Genomic DNA, 25,356 nt, shown 5'->3' with positions numbered 1-25,356 from the left:
CCATCCGTTTGGGACGGAGAGCAAAAAGAGGTCCTGCGAACGCAATGAATACTGTCCGGTGCTTCTCTGCCTGATAAAAAAAAAAAGATAGATGGGAAGCAGCCCAAGAATAACCTTATAAATAAAGGTGTGCCAGTGAGTCTGCGGGTTGACAATGCAGACCATCCGACCCCAGAGTATAACACACAGTCGCGAGTCAGAGCTTTATAATTCGTAATAAATAATAAAAAATAGACGAGTATGAGGGCGTTAAAATACTGAAATTACAATCTCGCGATCACAGCATGCATAACATCCCTCGCGATGGTAAGGTGAAATGTCACCTAATAACTGCACTTTTCCAGCAGCCGTTAGCTCGTCTGCTGGCGAGTAACCTCCCGTTCCCCAGAATGATCAATAGAAAGAACAGTTCAGATCTGCTGTCCCAAATTAGTCCTCTCTCTCACTTCACTTCAGCGCCGACTCTTGTCGCTCTTCTTATCTTCTCTGGGATTGATCCTTCGCAGAGGAGACGCTATCTGTCTCCATGAGGCAAGAGAATACTTCCTTGCAGTTGACACTCCCTGACAACACATCTCGGACCAGAAAACACAAAACCCTGAAGTGACTTCAACCTATGTAAATATAGGCAGTCTATGTATGTATCCTATACTCTTCTAACCATAACCAAGCCCTCAACGCTAAACCTTGGGATTTGTTTTGGAAAGCACCCTAGCTTCCTCTTCTGCGACCGCTTCCCACAGTCATGTTTCCCTTTTGACTCATGAGTGACCCTATTCCATTGAAAAAAGCAAGTACTACCTAGTACCTGTTCATAGTAACATTCAAGGAAACACAAAAATAAACTGCTAGCATTAGCAGGCCATATCCAGCATTAGCATTAGCATTATTATACAGGCCTTATCTTTAGAAGTTGTGGTATTATCTAAATCAGAATCATCTTTATTGGCCAAATATGTCAAATAAAACGGGAATTTGTCTTCACAGTCAAAACCAGTCCAAGAAACATAAAAAAAAAAAACATTAAAAAAATAGCAATGACCAACAGAGGGAGATAAAACTGGAAGCCTGGAAACCGTTATCAGCTTCACGAGATTTTAGATGAAAAAAGAAAACATAAAGAAAAGGGGAGAACAAAGCAGGCTCAACCGCGGCTCCTTTAAAAGAACCTGGAAAAAACCCAGCCACATAATGAAAGCCATTACAACAGAACTCTAAGACTTGCACATATGGGCAGGGGAAACCCCCCAAAGTCTCAATTTTACTCCTCTTTAAACCATGTGCATTAGAACCAGTCAATTCTGACTGACGCTGATATTGTGATCGATCCTTGACCTGTGTTGCTCTGTCGTAATTGGTGTAGGTGAGGCTTCTGGGCGTGGTCTCCCAGGGACAACCCACCTTGGTGATTATGGAACTGATGACTAGCGGAGATCTAAAGAGTCACCTGCGTTCTCTTCGCAAAGAAGTATATATATATTTTTTTAAATCATCTATACAGTATGAGCTGTTTTTTAGTACTGGCATGAAAATCTCACCTTACTTGCGGTTCCCTCCCGCAGAACACCAACGTCCAGGTCTTGCCCCCGCTCAAGAAGATGATCCAGATGGCGGGAGAGATCGCCGACGGCATGGCGTACTTAAATGCCAATAAATTTGTCCACCGGGACCTGGCGGCCAGAAACTGCATGGTGGCGGAAGACTTTACGGTGAAGATTGGAGGTGAGTGAAGCTTCGGGGCTGTGTGTGATTTAGATGTCCTTTCAAAATAAATACTAGCACTTCACTGAGTGCCTTTAGCAGTGCTGAATGGATGAGCTTCATTCCCAACCCCCCTCCCCTTCCTTTTTCCTGCAGATTTTGGCATGACCAGAGATATTTACGAGACGGATTACTACCGAAAAGGAGGAAAGGGCCTGCTGCCCGTCCGCTGGATGTCACCCGAGTCGCTGAAAGACGGCGTGTTTACTACCATGTCTGATGTCTGGTAGGAGAAAACACAATTGAGTGCATTGACAGGGGAATTAGCAATTTCCCAAAAGTCATTTGTTGTTATATTTGTTAAAACTGTTATCATGACCTGATGGTAGCACGTGATGAGTATATATATATATATATTTTTTTAAAGGCGTCTCTGGCACTATCTTGTGCGTCTAATTTGATTTCCAAGAAACCACCACGTACTCGCAGGTTCAATCGCAGTGGGCACCCCTCCGCACCCTCACACTGACCTCTGACTTTGTGACCCAGAAAAGCACCTTAGTTCGTTGCAAAGTGTTAATACTGTATAACACTAGATGCTTGAAGGTTATTTTTTTGCAAGGGTTGTGCCCTTTATGAGTTCTTTTTTCTCGGATGTGGTGGTTACTTGTGTAAATTCTGCCTATATGTATGCCAGTTTAAACAAATATGACAAAAAGTGTTGTTTTTGTTTTGTTTTTATCGTAAAATCCCTCTTTAAGTCCATTAAGACACTTTTTTTTCTGCTCAGATTTATATTTTTAAAATGGATGTGGCAGGTTATTTATTCAGTCAAAATGTACATATAAAATATGTAAAATAATGAGTCAACATAAAATAATGTTTCTATATTTAAATTAGATATTATTAGTATTAGTATTATTTACCGTAATGATAGTTCATTAACAAATTAGTTAGTGAAGATGTTAAATATGCACACATTTTTTTTTTTTAAACAATTAACTAAATTGTTAATACATTGAATGTACTCTTCCCCTTTGGGGAACCTCACTCCATCAACCATCAACTTTGCCCCAGTCAATGTTTTAGATATCATAGGTGTCATAGTGCTAAATAAATAAATACAATTTAAAATCTGTGTTATTTTGGGCCATTTTTGAAACTGCAAACATCTGATTTTTTTTTTAAATCTTAACACATTAGACTGGCTCGTTTCTTTTGCTGAGCTACTATTGCTAATTCTAACTTTCCAGGTAGCACTACTGATTATTTTTTGTGCAGTTCTGTTACGGACCCCTAAAATACATAAATTTTTACCTGGATACACACACGAGCAAAAATTGGCAAATCTAAAATCTAAAAGATAAACACAAGGAGCAGTCTCATGTATCAGTTATTAGTGACTTGACAGCCATTGTATTGTTTTCTCCTCTTCTCGCTTGTATTGCGGCGTTTTAGCGTGTTTCTATGAACAGCAACATGATTGCGGGGAACTAAAAGTGTTTGTAAACTTTTTTTGTTTCCCAACTCCAAGTGTCCCATGTGTCAGTCCTTAAGAATGGCCTTAAACGCCTCCAGATGTTTCCCCAAATGAGCGGGTTGCCGCGCCAGCGAAGACTCCCCTTCCACATGGCGAAAATGCATCTTCGCCGTTTTTTGATGTATCGCAGCGCATGAAGTTTGGCGCGACGGCCCCACCAAAAAATGGCCGACTATTTTTGCGCGAGCGTCACTGTTAGCTCAAGCCCCGTGTGTGCTCGGTTGTGTCTGTTGGTGAAAACACCACTTGCGAGGGCGAGCAAATATTGCGGTCGGTGTCAGTCGCAGTCAGAATTTCTTTGTCGGTGAGGAGGCTGACGAGCCAACTGAGGTGACGTTTACTCTAAGCCCGGTGCGAACTCTTGTCCTTCGATGGAGAAGCCAATATTATTTGCAACGCTGCCAGCTGTCACTCTGACTTCATCGGAGTACATCTGTCAGTTTATAAATAGTCAAAAGCTGTTCAAAGCAACAGTATCTGTAACATCTTTTAAAATTGATTGTGATGTGGGAAACACAGCGGTCTAGTGGTTAGCACATCGGTGTCACAGTTCTGGTGTTTGAGCCTCAGCTTACCGTTCTTACCTATGTTTTTTTTCTAGTAACTTACGCCCACATTCCAAAAACATGCATGCTAAGTTTATTGACTAAATCGTCCACAGTTCAGAAAGGGCGTTACACCCGGGCTAGGCTAAACGCTAATGTCCAAAAGATGAACAAGCAAAAGTCACTCTGAAAGGCACCGGTTTCATTGATCAACTTGCTATGAGGTGCTTGAGAAATTTAGTTTCCGTTAATTAATATTTTGGCTTCTTCTTTTAAGATATATTCTTACCACAAACTATCAAGTTGTTTTTTTCTTTTTTGCATTAATAGTTAATTTATTAATCTAATCTTATGAATCTGGTATCAGTGAAAACAAAATAAAACAAGCTTATGGCAAGACGTTGGAAAGTCGTTATATAAATTAAAAACAATAAAGGGCCGAACATTGATCCCTGGGGTACCCCAGACTCAATCAGGGTTCCTGCAGTGTCTTGGAAAGGCTTAAAAGCATTGAATTTAGCATTTGTAAATAATACCATAAAAAGTCTTGAAAAAGTCTTACATTTTGATATATGCGTCTTTTGCGACTTCTCCGTCTCTCATATCTCCTCAAAAGTGTCAATTGTCATTTAGATTAGAATAACGTAGCCAAAATAAACAGGGGACGCAGCCCTTTTTTACAAACTATGGTTAAAATAGCTCACTGAAGACAGATGCAATTTTTGTGTATTAAGTTTTTTTAAATGCCTTAAATAGGTCTGAATAAGTCTTAAATTTACGTAACTTGAAGAAACTTGTAGGAACCTTGCAAATTCTAGATTTGTTTGATGAAACATGAATTCTCAACTCTCTGTTACCAAGAAAGAGAGTTGACCATTTGAGGGCAACGTCCTGGTGTACATGTCCATCATAACAAAAAAAAAGTTTGATAATTATGTTTTATTATTTGGCAGATTTGCTTACTTAAAAAGGGTTGTGAGGGCCCCCGATTTTACTAGCTTTTGTCAATTGAGGAAAAAAAAGATCGTGATGACATGAACTTTAGTTTCTGCTTGGATTTCATTGCTAGCCCATTTATGCGGGCAAACTAGATGGGCCTTAAGAAGTTCATGTCTCACTTGCTTATCAATTGATCAAATTCCGCATGTGAGGATACGTTTTGTTTTGCAAACAGGTCGTTCGGCGTGGTGCTGTGGGAGATCGCCACCTTAGCGGAGCAACCCTACCAGGGCATGTCCAACGAGCAGGTGCTGCGCTTCGTCATGGAGGGAGGACTCCTGGACAAGTCTGACAACTGCCCCGACATGCTGTGAGTCGTTTTACCTTCCGTTTTATTTTTCCTTTCAGGTTAATCCAGCCTTTGCCAAGCTGACAAAATCGTTACAAAATTTCAAAAAGTCTTCCAGGGGTGCACATACTCTATTAATCTAAGTGTGTGTTGTATCAACCACACTTGACTCCTGTTACTATTCTTGCCTATTTTAAGTTGCGGTTAGTTGTGAAGCGATCATGTGCTGCGGGTGCGCTCAAGGTTGGCGTCACAGCTTAAAAACGTCCTGTTGATGACGCGACACTCACCGGCTCGGGGCCAGAGAATGGACCCCCCCCCCACCACCACCACCACCAATGTTCATGCCAGTCATTGCTGTCTGTTCGCCAATGTGCTCATTCATTCATTATTCGCTTGTTGAAGGATGGGGTCTCACACTTTTTAGGTCAAGGGGAGAAATGTTTCCATCGACCCCCTTTCAATCCTAACCCTAATAATAAATTAATCAAATTTTCAGGGCGATCATGATTTCGTCATGGTTATATTAAGATGATTGTCATATGTCCACTGGACTTGTTTTGGATTCATAGTGACATTAAACAAGATTTTAGCATGTTTATTCAGTTTGCCCATGGTTAAAGTATATAAAAAAAAAAGTTATTCTTATGATTATTATTATGTATAATTTGTTTGGAAAAAAAACTTTTTTTTAAAGGTATCTTGTTGAGTTAACTGTTTGCATATTGTTGTTGAAAAGTAGTGCATTAAAAATACAGATGTTTACTCTAACATGACAAATAATTGCAATTAATGATCATTAAAATATTGATCAAAAATAATCCTGATTATAATTTGGACCATAATCGTGCAGTCCTATTGCCACGTGCTGTTAAATGCCATAGGAATTATGAACTTGCTGATTTTTGTCAAAAAAGTTGAAATGTTCTGGAAACATGGGGGAAAAAAGTACATTTACTTAAAGACAAAAAAATAATAATATTAAACTCAATGTTTATTGAGGTAAAAATATATATATTTAAAGAGAATTCTAACAATCCCAGATTTGTTTTGATATTGCATATTATTTTGCGGACCGCGAATCTATGACTCGCAGACCACAAAGGGCCCACGGACCCCAGTTTGAGAACCATTGCGTCAGCGGACACGGTGCATACATGCGCGTCTCTTACCTCAACGAGAAGGCATTCTGCTCACCCTTTCCTTCCTCCTCCCCTCGCTATGGTTGACCTCACCTTAGAAAAGAGACAGCAAGTTGTGGAAGAAGAAAGAAAGAAAAGAAAGAAAAAAAAAAGGAAAGCACAGCCTAATGTTGTGCAGACACAAACTTCTGGTTTCTATGGCAGCCTGACTGTTGTCCTGATTGCAGCAGTGTGTGGATTGTGTTACAGAGGTGGTGTGCTGGGGGGTTGAGAATGGGAGGCGGGATACAGTACAAAAATGGCAGCATTCTAAATCAAAACAAAAAAGTATTAGAAGAGATTTGAAAAGATGCATTTGCATTTTTGTTGCCTAGTGTCTGTGATGGCTTTGGTCAAAATATGCTGAGGATCAAGAAATACAAAACATTTTTCACCCTCTTTTTCACTGAATCTCGTAATTATTTTATAGATGTGCTCAGAATCATAGGTTGATATGACACGCCTCTTGATGCAAAGTTAGGAGGGGCTAAGTCAGACAATTCTATGTTTGTGGATGTCAAGGTTAATATAGTCAACGAAAACTAACAAAAAAACTCAAGCGAAAACAGAACATTTTTCCTTAAAATAACATTTTAAAAATTATCTTACATTTATAAAATTAACTATAATTTTAGCGGAAATGCCGTTTTGTCAATTGATATTCATGAGCTTTTGAAGTTTTTAAATTTATTTCGGTATTGCTTTACAATCGTAGCTTCAGAAAAAGCAAGCCCATTTTTTGAGAATTTTTGTGTACTTTATTACACAATATTTTGTGACCTCTTTTTTTTTTTTATCTTGCACTCAACAAAGTACTCCCAATATTTGAAAAACTGAAACTAATACTAAAACTAACACTAAAACTAATATTAAAATTAATACAAACTAAACTAAAACAAAGCATTAAAAAAATTGAACAAACTTGCTTTATAAACTAATTAAAATTAACTGAATTAAAAATTTAAAAAAAAAGTAAAAACAAAATAAAAACTAACTATAATGAAAAATCCAAAACTTCACTGGTGTGGACTGCAAGAAAACCAAAAGAACAAGGATGCCGGCGCATTGTTCTGCATACGCGAGAACTGGGAATAACCTTTCACAGGCAAAATATTTTTTATATAATAATTATTGTTAATTTAGTTAGAGAATTATAGAACTTGTTCCTTTTTAATAATAATAATAATAAAATTTTGAAAACTCTGGTAGTTGTGGTTTCCGTTTAGTCAGGCTTGAATGAGTAGCTTAAGGTTGGAACAAAGAGCGGAGAGCTTGGAATGGTTCCGCCTTGTCCGGGTCCTCTCCAGGATCAGATCCCTCGGGGTTACCGACTCCAACCTCCCTAGTGGGGACGTGCCAAACAGGACTCATATTGAAATGATTTATGACGGACAGTCGCGTCATCGCTCGCTGAAATGAATTCGAACTGTGATGGACCTCAGTGGAGAACGTCCAATCCAGTGTGTGAGGCGGATGTTTTATTGCTGCATAAGCGCAATTTTATTCATAAAATGGCATTTTAAGTTAGTGATTAGGAATTGATCACAAGAAATTGTGTTGTATATTTAATCGGACAATTAGTTTACACGAAGCTAATAATTTCAGTCAAAGCTAAAGTATTAGGTGTGATGGATTACTTCATTAATTCATCATCTCAAAAAGGAGCATTTATTTTGGCAAAGGCAGATTTTTTCAACGGCTTTTTTTTTAGTTTGCAGGTGTACTTTAAAGTGGCCAGTGACTGTACATCAGTAAGGTAACAAAATGTAGTCTCTGCTGCCACCTGCAGGCGAGAAAGAGAAGCAAAGATTCATTTTGTCCAATTTAAGGCATTTGGTAACATCTATTGGTATTTTTTTATTTCAACATTTTCACCACTAAATTACCCACGAAAAAAATCCCAAATTACATTTTGTTTTGTTTTTTGCTTTTTCCCTCTAATTTCTACATTTTTTGACCGATTCAAACCGTTCTAACTTTAAACTGTTTAGCTTGTCCCTACTGCAAATTTCCTTTTGAAATTTCAAAATTATGATTTTTTTTTATGTTTTGTTTTTCTCCTCTCATTTCTGCATTATTATTTTTTTGATTGATTCAAACCATTTCAACTTCAACATGTTCAGTTGGAACGGAACTCCATCGTAAACCGAGAACCTCCCCGTATTTTTTCTAAACGTGCTCAGAATGCAGCATATTGACCGGACTGCTCTTTGTTGTGCACAGGTTCGAGCTGATGCGGATGTGCTGGCAGTACAACCCCAAGATGCGTCCGTCCTTTCTGGAGATCATCAGCAGCATCAAGGATCAGCTGGAGCCGCCCTTCCGGGAAGTCAGCTTCTTCTACAGCGAGGAGAACAAGCCGCCCGATACAGAAGAGCTGGACATGCAGGTGGAGAACATGGAGAACATTCCGCTCGACCCCGCCACCACCATCCAGCCCCCGCTCGCCGCCCCGACGGCGGGATGCGCCGCGAGCACGCCGCCGCCCTCCTCGGCTCAGCAGTCGCCTCCGGCTGCACAAGGCCCCCCCGGCCCTTACCTGAGACCCGGCTCGCCTGCCGCGGGGCCTTCGGACGGCAAACACGCGGTGGCGGCCAACGGGCCCGTGGTGCTGCTCAGGCCCAATTTTGACGAGCTGCAGCCCTACGCGCACATGAACGGCAGGAAGAACGAGCGGGCGCTTCCTCTGCCCCAATCGTCCGCCTGCTAATATCAGCCCCACTCGAACCCCCCCATCCTCCGACACAGGGTAACCCAAATCTCTCTGCGTCTCTGTGAAGTGACTTCTTCTACAACGAGAGAGAGATTCGGTGTCTGTTACATCACTCCTTCAAGAAGGAAATTGGAAGACTTCAAAAGACTACAGAACTTTTTTTTTTAAGCATATCTGCCAGTAAAAGTCAACAGAAGAGCACTTTTTTTCCTGAGAGAGGACGTTGTTGAGTGTGTATTTATATACCAATTCTCTCTATAATAACATTTGGGGGGTTTTGTACCTTTTTAAATCAGTGTACTTTCGTCGAACATTTCAGACAAAAATTTGTGTGACCAGAATAAGGTGTGTTGTCTTTAAAAGAAAATAACACTAAGTTGCCAAATTGAGGCTGTGCTTCAGAGTACAATGGAAATGTTGGACGAAATATGCCAACAAATGAGGTCAACTACAAAGTTGTAATGTAGTCGATTATTTAAAAAAATCACTATCCATTACTTTGATAATCGATTAGTTGCTGTTTAATCCTTCCACTTCTAAATTCAAGTGCAAAAAACTTTCACAAAATCAATAATAACGGGCATTTAACTTATTTTTATATATAATTTGGTACAACATAATTTCACATATTTAGTATGTAAAGGAGAATTTTGACACAAAACACTTCCCAAAGTCTTAATAACACATCTGTCACATTTAATCCAAAATTTGACATCGTAAGATTCTCAAAGACTCAATTAAAAGAGCAGCTTTTAAAAATTTGCAGTATGAAAAATAGCCATCAATATTATTTGTTGTTTATACTGTAAATCCATTTGGTTGCCATTATTGTTACTAAAATGAATAGGTATATTTTTTTTGTATATAATATTCTGAAGCACAGACTCATCCAAACGACCACATGAGCGTCATTATGTCAGATGGATTAATCGACTCATTGTTATTTTATCACTTTTCGCGGGATGGGACAGTCTCTGAATGTTCTGAACTCCTGCTTTTGAGCAGAATAACTGCCTGTCCCGGCAGAATCATCTTGTTGCCTTCTTCAGACAGCAAACTTGTTGCGGCTGACTCAACCGCACCCCAGCAGTGGATCGACTTGGACGTCATCTCCCAGCATGCACTTGGCGCAGCAGACCCTAAGCAGGAAGTGCATGTGATGATCTTACAGTTGACTTTTACTACGTGCAGTCGGTCTACAGTGCAGTCGGTCCACCTTTGTACATTTCTAAGGTACATTTGCCTCTGTCTATGTGTGTGTGTGAGTGTGTGTGCGTACATGACAAAGCTGCTATTTATTCTCTTTTTTTTTCTGAAATCCTTCAGGTTTGCTTTTCTCTCCACTACTTTATCTACAAAAATCTATTAGAAATATAAGGCAAAATGAAAAAAAAAAATTGTCATCAAATGTTTTTTTTTTTTTTAACATTTATGTCCGTATTTTTTTGTTGGATGTCTGTATTATTATTATTATTATTATTATTTTTATTATTATTATTATTTGGAATGGACACCTTAGCTCTGTCGCGTGAGCTTTCTTCTGCACCCTTTTTTGTACTTTTTGTGGTTTAGCACTGCGCCTCAGGGTGCGACTCAATCTCAGGTCAAAGTTTTTTTGTTTGTTTTCAAAGGCTTTTCTTCTTTTCATCACACATTCGCTTATTCTCAAAGTTCACCCTCTCCCATCATCTTTCATTCTGTCTGTGCCTCTTTTTTTTTTTGCCACATTAACCAAATGTTTGTTTTTAAAGCCCAGTCAAAGCAGTGTAGGGCTAACTGGGTCTTGTTTGCCTTAATTAATCATGTTTTTTTCACTCTTTTCTTTTTTCTTTATTTTTTGTCAGCGCAACACACACTCCCTCGGCCCTGTTCAAGTGTTATATTATTTCTTCTCAAACCAAATAAAGAATGGCTTCAAGAGCGGAAAAGATTTAATGATTAAAAGGTCTTAAAAATTGATGTTATGTCATTTTGAAGGATTTGTCTTGATTTTTATTTTTTGAAATGTTGCTTTTTTTCCTTTTTTTAATCTTCTAGATGTGTTATTTATTTTTTCATTTATTTTTTTTCTTCCTCCAATGATATCAGTTTAAATCACTGTATAAATGCCCCCATGATTCAGTATAAAGATGATTTTTTTTGTTGGTATTTTCTTTGTTGGCAGTTTTTTTTTCACCAAGGAGGGAAAGATTATTTGATTTACCATGTATTAAAATAATATAATTTGTTTAAAGGACAATTTATTGTGAGAACACTAGAAAGAATTGAATCAGCACACAAAACCCAACATAACATGCATTGTGTGTGTGTGTGTGTGAGAACGTATATCATATACGGCACATCTGCGCATCTTGGGTTACTAAAAATACATAAAAATACCTTACAATGGTAACATATATATCTTTTTTAAAATACAATTAATGTTATATGATTTAGACATTAATGATACCTTGCACAAGTAGTTTTTTGTTAGTCATTTCAATTACAATTTTAGTGAACATTTTAATACAATATGAGTCAATATTTCCATAGTATCTGAACCATGAATTCACTTTACTGATGGAAATTATTTTTTTAATCAATTGTGATGAATGAACTGCGTTCCATTTGTAGCGTGATTCGAGTCCAAGTGAGCATGAGGTTCAGGTAGGCCACGGGGTGGCGCCATTCTCCACTGCACAGTATTGTAAACACTGATGCGTTCATGTGCCTCTGGTAAATTCTGGAACCCAGACGTTCCAACCAGGCAACGCTCACGTTCACGTGGTGGATAATGATGATGATGAATATAAATAATAAGTCCACTTAAAATGTATGCTAAAATTATAGCATATAGTTAGAGTTAGTTTCATTTCACTTTAAAAATATATAATTTTCATTTGTATTTTATTTCATTCATGAAAACTTTTGTCAAATTAGTTATTTCATTAATTTTCGTGGACTGTAATAACCTTGGTAAGAGTCTTGAAAGTTATTAGTCACTTGCTCCTGTTCCAGTTGATGCCCATGAGGTATATGTCAGTCACTTGTTCCTGTTCTTGTTCCTGCGGTTTACCTACAGTACCATATGTATCTGAGGCTGCGTAAATCCCCAGTTCCTGTTGTTAACTGAGCAAATGGAGGTACAGCAGTAATGTGTTACTGTTTTTGTCTGTCACCTGTGGCTTTTCCAACTGAGTGACCAGGGGTGAATCATTCTTGTTCCTGTACCAGGTATGTCAGTCACCTGTTCCCTTTCCAGCCGAGAGTCTGGAGGAATGTCAATCTTTCTCCCTACTCCAGCTAAGGGCCTGCAAGTAAGTCAATCACTTGTTGCAGTCGAGAGCTCGGAGGTACAGTAATCAACATTGCACGTCCAGAGATACTGTAAGTCTGTCACAAGTTGCTGTTTCAGTTAGAGGTCTGTCAATTCCGTTCCTGTTCTACCAGAACAACTATGGCGGAATTCTCAGTCACATTTTAACCAACCTGTTCCATCTTAGCTTCTTTCTTTCTTTTTACTAGATAGATAGATAGATAGATAGATAAATAGATGGATAGATGGCTAGATGGCTAGATGGATAGATAGATACGAGCGGTGCTTGTGCTAACCATCTTATCAAAGTGCAAGGGAGTATTCAGATGTCCGACATTCCATAAACGCACCGCAGCATCTGCCAGATCCTCTCCTTCAGGCAGGGCGATCCTCAAAGGCGGACACGCCCCTCCTGGTGCACTTGTCAAAGGGTTAGTGAAGGCAAGTGACGTCACACTTACTTGCACGGACACAAGGAGGAAAGAGCTCTCGGAGACAGAACATTTTTTGGTTTCCCAACCATTTTTGACGCCACAATGTTGCCTTCAAGGAGAACTTTTGAGGCCGACAAGCAGCAACTGCAGCAGCTCAACGGCCGACTGACTCAGTACCTCACCAGGACGCAGCAACTGGAGCGGGAGAACGCGCGACTCCTTGGCGAGATTAAGCAGCTCAGACAGGCCCAGGTGACGGAGCGGGAGCCGCGCCATAAGGCCGAAGTGCGCGATCTGAGGCGGACGATGGAGCGGGTGGCGCTCGAGAAGTCCCGCGCCGAGATGGAGCGCGAGAGGTTGTGCAGGGAGTTGGAGATGGTGCGTTCACTGTGCAGCCAGCAGAGCGACGCGTGCCGGGACATCGGCGGGGAGCTGCACGGCCGCGAGAAGGAGCTCCGGGCGGCCCAGCAGAACAACGCGTTGCTCCATCAGAGTTTGCTGGAGCTTCAGAGGGAGTACGCGTTCTTGGAGGAGACGCACCGGCAGCAGATGGGACAGCTCAGACAACAAATGGACTCCCAGGTCAGTGGGAGGAAGCACTTGAGTACACAAATACATATACTTCGTTACTGTACTTGATTACATTGGTATCTGTTACGTGAGTGTTTGTTTGCACTTAGTGGTACTGGACAAGTCCTCCATATCCACCCACTGTCGCTCCCAAGCAAAAATTGAGGGGGATGTGTCAGGAAGGGCATCCGGTGTAAATAAATAAATAATGCGAGGGACTCGCTGTGGCGACCTCTGATGGGACAAGCTGAAAGTGACGACAACAACAAAACAATAAAATATAATAATAAAAAAATAGGCAACGAAATTAACTGGTTTCACAAAGTGTAGTCAAGCCAAATGACGTACACATACACTTTAGTACACAGATGTCAAACTCAAGGCTCGGGGGCCAGATCTGGCCCGGCACTTTATTTTATGTAGCCCTCGAAAGCTAACAATGCATGTCAACTTTCATGATGCTTGCTAAAATGTGTATCAAAAATTAAAATATCCTATGGGACATTTTTGTTATTTTCTGTTATTGCGGTAACTTGAACAATAATTTAAAAAACTCTTATTCTTCTGATTTCAAAATGATTTATCCATGAAACTATTGTCTCATGTATACGGTATATAATATGAGGAGGTGATTCAACAAAGTCATAATGGTCCTCTGAGGGAAACAATGTGGACCTGGGCCAGCAAGAAAAAATGAATTTGACACCTATGCTTTATTAGTTGTGTGTTGATGTGTGGCGAAGGAGCACGGCTTCAGTGTTAACATCTGCTCAATGATCTTTTGTGTTTTCATTTATTTGTACGGTTGTTTGTACTTTTATCCCTCTTCATTGCCAAAAGAATGATTTTGGTGAATGTGTTGTCAGCTTAAAAAAAATGACCAACTTTTGTCGTTCAAAAAATTACGTCAATTTTGAAAAAAAATATTATTTTAATTATTGTTTTTGTTTCTTAATTCACAACTTTAACAAAGTTATGGGAATATCTTATTTTGATAGCCTAAATCAAGCTAATGCTAGCTACCACGTAAACAATATGATGTAAAATTTTCAACCCCTTCTCACTATGGAACGCAATAAAAGAGATTTAAAAGAATATTTTTTTTTCTCTTGAGTCAAGTTATCAAAACAGGTACTGTAAATAGTTGACAGTCAAAATTCATTTTACTTTTGGACTTCAAAAGAATCTTGTACTTTTACCAGAGTGATTTGTTATTGTTTTTTAAGTAAGAATCTACTTTTACTCAAGCACAGAGTGTGAGGACCTCTGCCACCTCTGTCTTAGGTGAACTCCAAGGTTGTCATGCAGAGTTACCATGGGCCTCCTGCAGCCTCCACAGAGGAGGTGCATGAATACGCCCGCGGGATGTCCGAGGGCTGGATGCAGACCTTCGAGATATACCAACAGAAGGTAGAGGAGATGGAACGGGCCATCCAAGAGGACCAGGTCATGCTGAGTGACCTGCAGCGGGAGAAGATGCTGCACACCTCCGAGTTGGACAAATTACGCGCGGATGCGGAGAAACAAGGGCAGCTGCAAATGCGTCTGGAGGGGCAACTCCTGCACATGCAGGACAAATTCAGTCAGGACGAGGGAGAGTATCAGGTGAGGTCACTACATTAGGTGCACATCCAATCCGCTCTCTGTCAGTAAAGGTGTCCCCCAGGGATCAATTCTTGGCCCCTATACTTTTCTCCATTGTGTACCTAATGCATTTATGTATATATGCAAATGTTACAATCCTAATCCGATACTGCACTGGCCCCTCAGACATTGCCTGTCAAAAGCTTCAGCGCATTTTCAATTTCATTAAAATCCTGAAGGCTTCATTTAAATACCTCAAAAAACAATTTAGAACTTACCCTTAACTTTCCCTAGCATTTCCAGCCTTGGTGGGGATGATAAATTAATAAAAAAAAATAGAATTGGAAATGTGCAAAAAAGACCCCTGTGCCACAGCCACTGTGCTTAAATGCAGAAACGTGAAGCTTGCAATCCTTACGGCTTGGACATCTCCAGGACGTGTCGGCTTCCTGGCCACTTAAGCCAATTAGCTCTCAGACTGAAAAATCCCTATTAAGTAGGCTCTTAAAGATAAAGCTCCACAAGCAGGACAATCAAATGACAACATCAGTAACTTAGTTAACCGTTTATATTAAAAACTATGCATTTAGATCTTTGCCATATTGTACTTATGCCATGACAAAGCTTGCTAGTGACACCTGAATAAGTTCAATTCTGTTAATGGCCGAAATGTTTCTCTTTCTGGTGGTAGGGGAAATCTCAAGGGCACAAAAGGCCAAAGGAAGCACAACCCACCACTTCTGTTTTATCTTATATTGTTCTTTGCAGATGATTATCGAGCAGCTGGAACGGGAAAGGAAAACAATGGCGGAGGCCATCGCGCAGAGGATGCAGGATCATCAACATCTGCTGCGGGTCAAGATGGACCTGGGCATGGAGGTGGCAGCCTACAGGTAAACCCTCATTATAATCTTGTCTAATTCAATGTAGATTTCCTTATTTAACTTAAATAGGCCGTGTTTAATTGTCTATGCTTGTGCTGTCGTTTAACACCAATTTGACAAAAGCGAGTGTCACCAATTGGTTTATTTCGATGACTTCAAGCTGGATCTTTTCTTTTATGCTACACTCACATCAGCATAATACACATAAAAAAATTCTCCATTTAGAAGGAGCCTGATTCCGATCTGAAGACATCCGATCCTATGCGTCTTTTCACTCTTTGCGCTGCCATGACGCATATTCCAATTGTGTCACATGAACCATGCAAAATAAATCCAGCCCTTGCCATTCGGAAGGTGCAATAGGCCAAATGTTTTGGAGGTGGCACTGTCACGAGTCAGAATTTGCATTGGAATTTAAAGGGAAGTATGGACAGTCCCACATTGTAACTGTTATTTTTAGCTCAGTCTGTTGGGAAGCACTCCCCGGGAGAGCTTCTTTCTCTCATTTGCTCATGTTTGTTACTTGAAACATGGCCCAGGATTGAAGATTAAAAAGATTGCAAAGTGGTATTAATTAGATTACAGTGATCGGTTAGTCAGGTCCCCCCCCCCTTTTTTTTTTTAATAAGCATTACCACCATGTATAGCCAGGACTTGGGATCATAGTGTCTTCTAAGCCTGTTTAGCTTTAGAGGTTCAAGATGGAAGAGCTGGAAGACGTACAACCCCTTGTACGGTAATTATCTTTGGTCTAATATTTTCCTATGCGAGCAATTATGATCCGTAGAACTTTATTTACATGCAATTTTTGTACGTGTTTGGCTTTAAAAATGATTAAGTATTCCCTACGTGGAATTTTTTGTTATTCAGAATCACCTATTTGGGGGCCTTAAAGGGGAAGTCAACCTTAAACATTTCTTGACAATAATAGGTTATATCTGACATGACTAGTCTAAATTTGGCATTCTGATTAATATTACATTTGTAGAATTTGAGTTATGCAGCAAAATCAATCCGTTTTTATCCATCTCAAGGGGCGGCCATTTTGGCACTTGCTTTCGACTGAAGATGACATCACAGTTGCTCAGGGCTCAGTTAATGACCAATCACAGCTCACCTGTTTTCTGAAGCTGAGCTGTCATTGTTTTTTACCTGAGACCTGAGCAACTGTTATGTCATTTTCACGCGACAGCAAGTGGCAAAATAGCTGCCTTCTGATAATGATTTAAAAAAATGCTGGACTTTGCACCTTAACTCATATTCCACTAATGTAGTATCAACCAGAATACCGTATTTAGACTAGCGGGGCTGCAAGGAATTTATTATTGTCAAGAATTTTTGGGGTTGACTTCTACTTTAACATCCTACAAAACCCACCAATTTGTGCAAAGTGTGCATATCCCGGTGTTTTTTTGAAGGGGTATCGAACACAAGCCCCACCAAAAGTCACTCAGTAGTACTGTACTCACTAGAAAGTTCGAAAACAAAAAAATACCCCTGACAACAGTTTAACCGACTGACCCCAAATGGATGGATATGGATGGATATGTCTCTCACAACATCATGAAGCGATGCCTGAAATTGATCAGGAAGTCCACCATTTTAGTTTGAAGTAGCCATTTTGGCAGTTTCAAGCCAGGATTTTCCAAAATGAACCACAGTCAGATGCAGATATCCCAGATTGTTTTTTTGTTTTTTTTGTCTCTGACATCTAATATAGGCGGATTTTGAAGATAAGCCATTAAAAGGGGTGTGTGACACGGGGGCCTCATTCATTGCTTGTAGATCAAACTATCTTTGTTTGTCTAGAGCGCTCTTAGAGGGTGAGAGAGTTGGGCTTCAAGACGCTCACAGAAGGATGAACGAACACCAAAGGGAAAGGATCATAGGTAAAAGCTTTCATTTTGATTACAATTGAATTAAATATATTATAAATAAATGTCACTCAATACATGTCACATCCTCTCAGATATCAAGACACCCAGCCAACTCTATACTCCAAGAACTTCCACCACAACCAGACAACGTATGGACGTCAGGTTCACACCGTCAACGTCTATTATGAGAAGATCTCCCGTAGTCCCCTCAGGGTCTAGAAGTCCCTCCAGGGTCATTCCAATTTCACTTGCAAGCAGAACTCAACATCAGAGTCCAGCCTCCAGAAGGGACATGGTCTCATTCACCAAAGCTCGGGCTGCAACTTCTTCAGCTGTTCCCAAAGATAAAGAAATAATCCAGAATGTGCGACAAAGCCCAATGTCAGCAGCGAAAACCAGGAAAGTTGAACACGTCTCTAAGGTAGAGAATAAAACCGGTTTCACAAAGTTCTCTGCTGAGACCACATCACGTAAAATGATATCACCACCAAGGAGGAGCCTTGACACAAAACCAGAGATGGAAGGAGCAGATGAACCAGATAAAGGAAATCTATGTGAAAGTGAGACTAAGGATGAAGGCAAAACCAAATCAACAATTGAGTCAAGTGAGCGAAAGGCATTAGACAGTTTGTCTGTTGAGGAGATCATTGAGACGGTGATCAAACCAGCTGGTCTCGAAGCCAAGGTTTGCTCCTCCGGAGAATCAAAGATTACCTATCACGTGGAGAAAACTGAACAAGGGGACGGGTCAATGAAGACTCAGATTGTGTTGCAGTCTAAGGTGGAGGAGGAGGTGGATGTTTCAGAGGAATCCGCCCTGAATCAGTTGCTGAGCCAAGGGGTGAAGAAGGTCTCTTTGGAGGACATTGAGGACACAGCAACAGGAAGCATGATCAGGAACCTGATCAGTGGTCTACAGGGAGAAGGGAACCTGCAAAATAAATCTGTCAATGTGGAAATTATTGAGGAGCCGGTTGAGTCTTATGAAGAAGAAGTTAATGAGAAGTCAAGATCTTGTTTTTATGAGCCCTCTACATATTTCCAAATTGAGGAGATGGAAGAAGACCGAGATACGCAAGTTGAGAAGAGCGGTGACGATGCCATGAAAAGGTCCAAAGTTGGAACAGTTCAGGCTCAGGAGGAGAGTGAGTCTTTATATTTCACCCATGACCAGGAGCCCGCTGAGTATTTTGTCTCCACACCAGACGATAATCTCTCTGAACCCGAGGAGAGTTGCAGCATTACCTCATACGGTCATTATGGCATGGTGGATGATTTGTCTGATGAGAGGTATTATCAAGATGACCGACTTCCACAAACCAGAACCGTCCTCGAAGAAAACGATCAATATAGATTTATGTCGGATCGGACTTTTCTCAATGAAAGCATTCCGGAATGCATCATCGAAGAGGAGATCCGCGTTTCACCTATCGTGCAGGAGTCGATGCTCGAGTTCCTGCGAGAGGACTCGTTGGAGCCCAAAGAGCAACTGAGAGGGGCTTTGGAGAAGTTACAAGGCTCTGTGTCAGGTCCACTGAGGGAGGAATTGGCTTTCCTCACTAAAGTAAGCAGTGAAAGTCCAAAGAACGCCACCGTTGACATCAAGAAAGTCCGGCAGTCAAGTGACAGCGGAACCACAACCATTGTGGCCGAGCTGAACGTCTCGCAAACGCTGGAGGACTCCGGGCTGCTGGACCAGGACGATTTATCGGATGAGCAGATCATGGCTGCGCTGAGGGCGTCCGACTTTGGGAGCGCCTTGCAGGGAGGATCTGGGGAAGGTTACAGCTTCAGGATCTCTAAAGAACAGCATGTTGTGCTGGATGATGATTTTGACATTGCGAGGGAAGGCGAGTCTTCGTCCCTTGTCACCGAGAGACAGATCAAACTCGGGCCATCTAAGAAGAGGTCGATTTCCGTCAAAATGGAGGGACACAGTAGCCATACTGATGCGAGCTCAGATCAAGAGTGAATGAAACATTCGGAGGACATTGAAAAGTTCCACAGATGGTTAAGAATATTGTATTTGATCAGTAAAGGTAGATTCGCCGCATAGTGTTCGTGTTGATAGCAGACACTGCAGCTCTTGAATTGCAGAACCCTTGCGGGGATTTGACATCTGCCCATAGCTGCCATTTTGAGGTATCTTATCAGTTGTTACAGTTGGAGGATTATCCTTTTCGTTTCTCAAACTTCAAATCAAGACCTCTATTTTAACAACATGACCCGAGACGTCGATCAAAACATCAGATAGGTAGATCTATGGTCGTCTTTCTTCAGAGCATAATTTACATTCACAACGGATTTAAGAAAAGATCACTGTCGATTTTGAATGACATTTGACATGATGTGAGGAGTGTTAAGTGTTCACTTTTCTGTTGTGCCCCTACTGTCCTGATTTCTATCAATCAACACTGGTGATTGATGTTCCATCTGATATTCTCAATATGCTGGAGCTGGGATGCTAATCGATCAACACTGATAGATTTGAATTATAAATAGAAAGTGATGTCATTTCTTCCCTCACACCTGATCAGTGATTGATTGTTAATGTCTCTCAAAAGACATTTAGGGATATATTAGAGAAAAGCGACTACTTAAATCTGGACTCTGGAGTGCCTGCCCAAGTGAATATTTTGTAAGATGGCTGTTTGTGAGCGAGCCGTTCCGTTATGTGCATGCGCTACATACTGTGCACGAATCAGTTAAGTTTAAAGTGGAAATCAACCTTAAATATTTCTTGACAATAATCAATTATAATCCACAAGTGTAATATTAATTGGAGTGTTATATTTAGACTAGTGAGGTCACATATGAGTTATGAAGCAAAATCCAGCCATTTTTAGCCATCTCAGGGGGCGGCCATTTTGCCACTTGCTGTCGACTGAAGACGACATCACAGTCGCTCAGGGCTCAGGCAATGACCAATCACACACAGCTCACCTGTTTTCTGAAGCTGAGCTGTGATTGGTTTTTACCTGAGACCTGAGCAACATTGATGTCATCTTCCGTTGACAGAAAGTGGCAAAATGGCCGCCCACTAAAATGGATTTTGCTGCTTAAACTCATATTCCACTAACACAATATTAACCAGAATACCATATTTAGACCAGTGGGGCTGCATAGATCATATTATTGTCAAAAAAATATTTATTTTTGGGTTGACTTCCCTTTTATTTCTGCAACTTGGTGATAAAGTTCTTACAATCCATGCTTTGATTTTCAGTAGTGGCAAGATGACTTCAGCGAGGCTAGTGAGAGAAGGTGTAAAGTGTGTTGTAATTCTTGTTTGGGGTTTGCTTGATGAAAGCATGTCACTAACATGTTATGAAGAACTCTGGGCACTGTCTTAAATTGAGGAGGAAAAAAAGCATACTAGGTCTCGTTTAAAAACACTGAATGCACGTGTTTTATATCACTGCACTTGTAGCTGTAACGGCATAATTGAAATATACCAAACAGTACTAACATTTTCACAGAATTATATTTACTATTCTGTCATTTTTTGCATACTAGTTTAAAGTAATGGAGTATAGTTAAGGTGATGGTAAAAAATAATAATAATACAAAAAACACATAACGGCTGATGTGCGTATGATTTTGGTTGTCACTATTTCTGTCCTAACCTTTTACTGTGCAGGTTTAATATGTTGGTGGTGCCATTCACGGCAATCCGGTAACTCAACTTTCACAACTTTGTGTGCCAGGTGTACCCGTTGGGAGGTCTGTGAGGTACTCTGTGCAGTATTTTCATCTTGGTGTCTTATATTTAGAAGCAGGGAATAATGTTCGTCAAGAAATGTGACTCATTCTGAATGAAAAAGAAAGTCATAATAACAACATAGTCACAAAGAGGAAATGGTGACTGTTTCTGGATACTGTCCACTTGACACTTTGTGCTATCTGTGCTGGCTGGAAAGGAGCCTTACATAAGAGAGTGTGTTCGTTACGGCTGACTATTTTTGTATCAGCTTAGCAGCACTGAACGGTCACAAGGTTTTGTTGTGTTGTGTACACCTTGAAAGGTCAGGTCATGTCTAAAGAAATTACATGTTGTGTGTTTATTTTGTTTTTAAGTTGTCAGACAACAGATTTTAACATGATTTGAATCAGTGCTTTAAAATAGTTTGTTGATCTGTCAATCAAATCAAAACTTATTATAGGAATTTTGTGTTACTGTCAACCAATGGCATCTCAACATGTACAAAATCAATGTTTAAGGGCTGTTTAATGATCCCATTCTTACAAATTCAACATGTTTCACATTGATGTCATGATAAACATGTTGCCGTTACTTTTATTGATTAAAATTGTATTCTACTTAGTCCACATTTCCACTTAATAAAAATACTGTGGTATGTTTTTAGAGGTTGTTTGTATTATTATTTTTTTACACTTTAAAATTTAGCTGTTTTATAACATCATCCATCATCATCATCGTCATTAAAAATGATTAACCAGACAACTCAAAACTTAATCACATTTGTTGCAAAATATAGCCAAAGATTCTGTAGGTTTACACCATCAAACATCATTTTTTACCTTCTTGCACTGTGCTCTAAACAACAACCTTGGTCTCCAGGGCACTCAAATTAAAAATAAAACAAGTTAAGAGCAACAGAGTGAAATATGAGCGTTGTGAGTCATATTCAGAAGGGAATAAACAGTTACAAAGAATATGGGAATGTACTAAACGTCCCATAAATAACCACTGTAGCACTTCAGATAACGTTTGTGTGCCCCACTTTGGTTAACAAGACGAACTCTACGCGATTATATATATATAAAAGAAAAGACACTTTAAATCAGTAGATTAATTTTAGTGGAAAAAAAGGATTGAGGCAGGAAAAGGAACATAGCTAACTTTTCCTCTACACTGGGAAAACATTGTGTAATCTGGATTGGCTCCATCTGGCCTCTTGGATGTTTTCACCGTTGCTACGGTTGATGTAATGGAAGGCTCTTTTTCGGCTGCACAACACGGGAAGAAGAGGGAAATGTCAGCATGTGTGTGTGTATGTAGACTAGTATGATCATTGTTCGTTTTCTTTTTCTTTTTTGTGGTATTGACTGTACAAAGCCGTTTTCCTTTGTAAAAGCAACCTTGAGTGCCAATAATGACACATTTGCGGGAGTGAAAGAGAGTTCAGGTTTATTTCCTTTATGTCAGTGGTAAAAAATGTCCCATCAAGCACGGTGATGAGAGACTACGGCCGGTCACACTCGGGGCTCTCTACTTGGATGCAATAACAAACCTCCATAGCAACGGGGCGCATTTACTCACTTACTCATCCAGGACTGCCGCTACTAGAGGGAAGTTTATTTTGAAGAATTTCTCACTTGTAAGAAACACAGAGAACAGACATTTTATAATTCTAAATGTGAAAAAAAAATACTGAATCCAGCTGTTTGTTTTACTGATAAAGAAGCCTAACACCTTTTGTCAAGGACATTAGGGAGGAGGACAGTAATGGCATTCCACACTAATTGGGGTCAACGTGACTTTAATGCACAGTAGTTAGCCTTTCACTTTCTAAAAGAGTGTTGTTGTGCCATCTGTTTGGCTCTGTCCAGGTTGAGGAACCACAAAGTCACCCTGTGTGATATTTTACACCAGGGAGGGCTACGTTGCCCACTGCAAGCTTCCGAGATTAGCTTGTGACCCTGATAGCATCCTTTTAGCGCGCTTGGTAGAAATAGCTTATCTCCATATCGCCACATATATTTTAAATAGCGGGAAGTTGTCAGGGCATGCAAGGCCTTCTCTGGTGTCTGAAAGAATCACATAATGTATTTTAATATAACATGCTGAAAAATAATATAGTATAATAATATATACTGTGTTGTTATTGTTAATTAGGACCTGACCATTTAATTGGCCGGCCGATTAAATAAGACAAATTGGCCAAAATAATCTGCCAAATTGAATTTAAAAAAGTGTTTGCTTTTTAACAAACCTAGAATATTCTTCAATATATACTGATGAACATTCAGTATATGTTTTTCATGAAAATTGTGATAAAAATTCCTTAGAATGGGAACAATCAAAAATATATCTAAAATAAATGGGGGAAAAAATCCACAAATATTCTCAAATCTGCGGATGCAGAACTGCGAACACGCAGATTTGAGTTTAATACTTTTTTGACACTGTATTACAAAACGCATCCAGCTGTTTGTTTGGTTCCCATAACAACATGTTATTAAATCAACCATGGTATATAGGAAGACAGCATAGAACTCCTAATTAAGTCATTGTGTCTGTCACTCAGTTCTGGCATATCTCAGTGAATAGACTCACTATTGTGCTGCTGTCGTGAGGATGAGGGAAGAGTTCTTGAAAATGTGAGGCCCCTCTTAGCGCCTGAGGCTGTGACTCACAGCAATGGCATGAAACAAGTGAGATCACATATCAACACTGCTTGAATTAGGAAAAAAACTCTTGTTTGTATTGATTATGCTTGTGAATGTGTATTGTGCCTGCTTATTCTGGCCTGGTTGGGGAATTCAGTAAAGATGGAACTGCCATGATCACCATGGCAGCACAATGATTCAAACCTTCATAAGGGAACACAATAGAATGAACAACAGAAAGTTTTTATTTTATTTTTTTAATACTGACCCCTCTGTGGATTCGTAACCTTGCCAAAATAACCATTAGAGAGAGAGCGAAAGCGCGTGCACGCCCGGGCGAGTGGGACCGTTGCTACATGTCGGGGAGGTGGGAACAAACGAACAAACCAACTGACTAGTCGTGTCCTCCGCACGCCGGCAGTTTGAAAAAGCTTCACGGACGGGAGTAGGAAATGGCGACCGGTATTCACTGGAACTTACTCGGAGCGAAAGTTTGAGCTGAGGGTCCAGCGGCATGCTACGCGCTGTAGCTTCTTGCTAGCTAGCCCGCTAGCCTACAACCATAATGTGAGTTACACCTTCCAAACAAATCTTCCTCCCACCAATTCATTATTTAAACATCATCATACACAACATATACACGGCTAAACTTGCGACTGGGATAAAATTTCATTTTGCTGTTGATGTCACGCAACGTTATCTATCTATCTATCTATCTATCTATCTATCTATCTATCTATCTATCTATCTATCTATCTATCTATCTATCTATCTATCTATCTATCTATCTATCTATCTATCTATCTATCTATCTATCTATCTATCTATCTATCTATCTATCTATCTATCTATCTATCTATCTATCTATCTATCTATCTATCTATCTATCAAACTGTGAGGTGTGGTTGCTTTCAGTGACAGTTCGAAAACAGCAAATGGCAATCAATCAATAGCCTACATGCTTTTTAATTACACAAGGATTTTTACTATTTGTAGGCTGCCCGGGTCTCTATCACCCGCAAATAGCAGGGGCACATTGTATAGAATATATATTGTGGTGATATTTTTTTTTTATTTTGTCTTCATGAGCATACTCAATATTGTAATCCAAAAGCAATCCAGTTACATTACTTTAATATTATGGTACATGGATTACGTGACTAACTACATTTTTTAGCAGGTAACTTGTAACTGTAATTGATTACATTTTAAAAGTAACCCTCCCAACCCTGGTTGTGATAAACATTGTACCAGTGATATGTAAACTGAGCTAATGCTTTCATGTAAGAAACTGTGAAATAAAACCCTCATGTGTGAGGCGTAATGTTTTGGGTCAAATCTGTTTATTGTTACAGGCTTTAGTGTGCACTGATAGTTTGACATTAGATCA

The 25,356-nt window shown here is 39.9% G+C and overlaps 2 protein-coding genes across 2 annotated transcripts in view; both read left to right on the top strand.

Moving 5' to 3' along the window:
* The window catches only part of igf1ra (insulin-like growth factor 1a receptor), a 95,061-nt gene extending 83,945 nt beyond the window's left edge, over positions 1 to 11,116 (top strand). The window contains exons 17-21 of the mRNA XM_077567878.1: positions 1,364 to 1,468; positions 1,563 to 1,722; positions 1,858 to 1,987; positions 4,961 to 5,095; positions 8,479 to 11,116. Coding sequence (XP_077424004.1) covers positions 1,364 to 1,468; positions 1,563 to 1,722; positions 1,858 to 1,987; positions 4,961 to 5,095; positions 8,479 to 8,965 — 1,017 coding nt within the window. The 3' untranslated portion in view covers positions 8,966 to 11,116. The remainder of the gene's footprint in view (positions 1 to 1,363; positions 1,469 to 1,562; positions 1,723 to 1,857; positions 1,988 to 4,960; positions 5,096 to 8,478) is intronic.
* Positions 11,117 to 12,709: 1,593 nt separating this feature from the next.
* synm (synemin, intermediate filament protein) lies at positions 12,710 to 21,978 on the top strand. The gene is made up of 5 exons (XM_077569433.1): positions 12,710 to 13,279; positions 14,552 to 14,872; positions 15,620 to 15,744; positions 17,545 to 17,624; positions 17,705 to 21,978. Exons 1-5 carry the CDS (start codon positions 12,800 to 12,802, stop codon positions 19,582 to 19,584), a joined length of 2,886 nt encoding a protein of 961 aa, XP_077425559.1. The 5' UTR covers positions 12,710 to 12,799; the 3' UTR covers positions 19,585 to 21,978.
* The last annotated feature ends 3,378 nt before the right edge of the window (positions 21,979 to 25,356 follow it).

This window comes from Vanacampus margaritifer, chromosome 6 (assembly GCF_051991255.1).
Source record: "Vanacampus margaritifer isolate UIUO_Vmar chromosome 6, RoL_Vmar_1.0, whole genome shotgun sequence".
Lineage (NCBI taxonomy): Eukaryota > Metazoa > Chordata > Actinopteri > Syngnathiformes > Syngnathidae > Vanacampus > Vanacampus margaritifer.
This window is presented reverse-complemented; position numbering and strand designations above follow the sequence as displayed.

Bases quoted from the DNA above. Each gene is read 5' to 3' on its own strand.
- synm (XM_077569433.1), top strand. From the start codon at position 12,800: ATGTTGCCTTCAAGGAGAACTTTTGAGGCCGACAAGCAGCAACTGCAG. The intron at 13,280-14,551 runs GTCAGTGGGAGG...CCTCTGTCTTAG, and splicing joins GACAACAAATGGACTCCCAG to GTGAACTCCAAGGTTGTCAT. The intron at 17,625-17,704 runs GTAAAAGCTTTC...ACATCCTCTCAG, and splicing joins CCAAAGGGAAAGGATCATAG to ATATCAAGACACCCAGCCAA.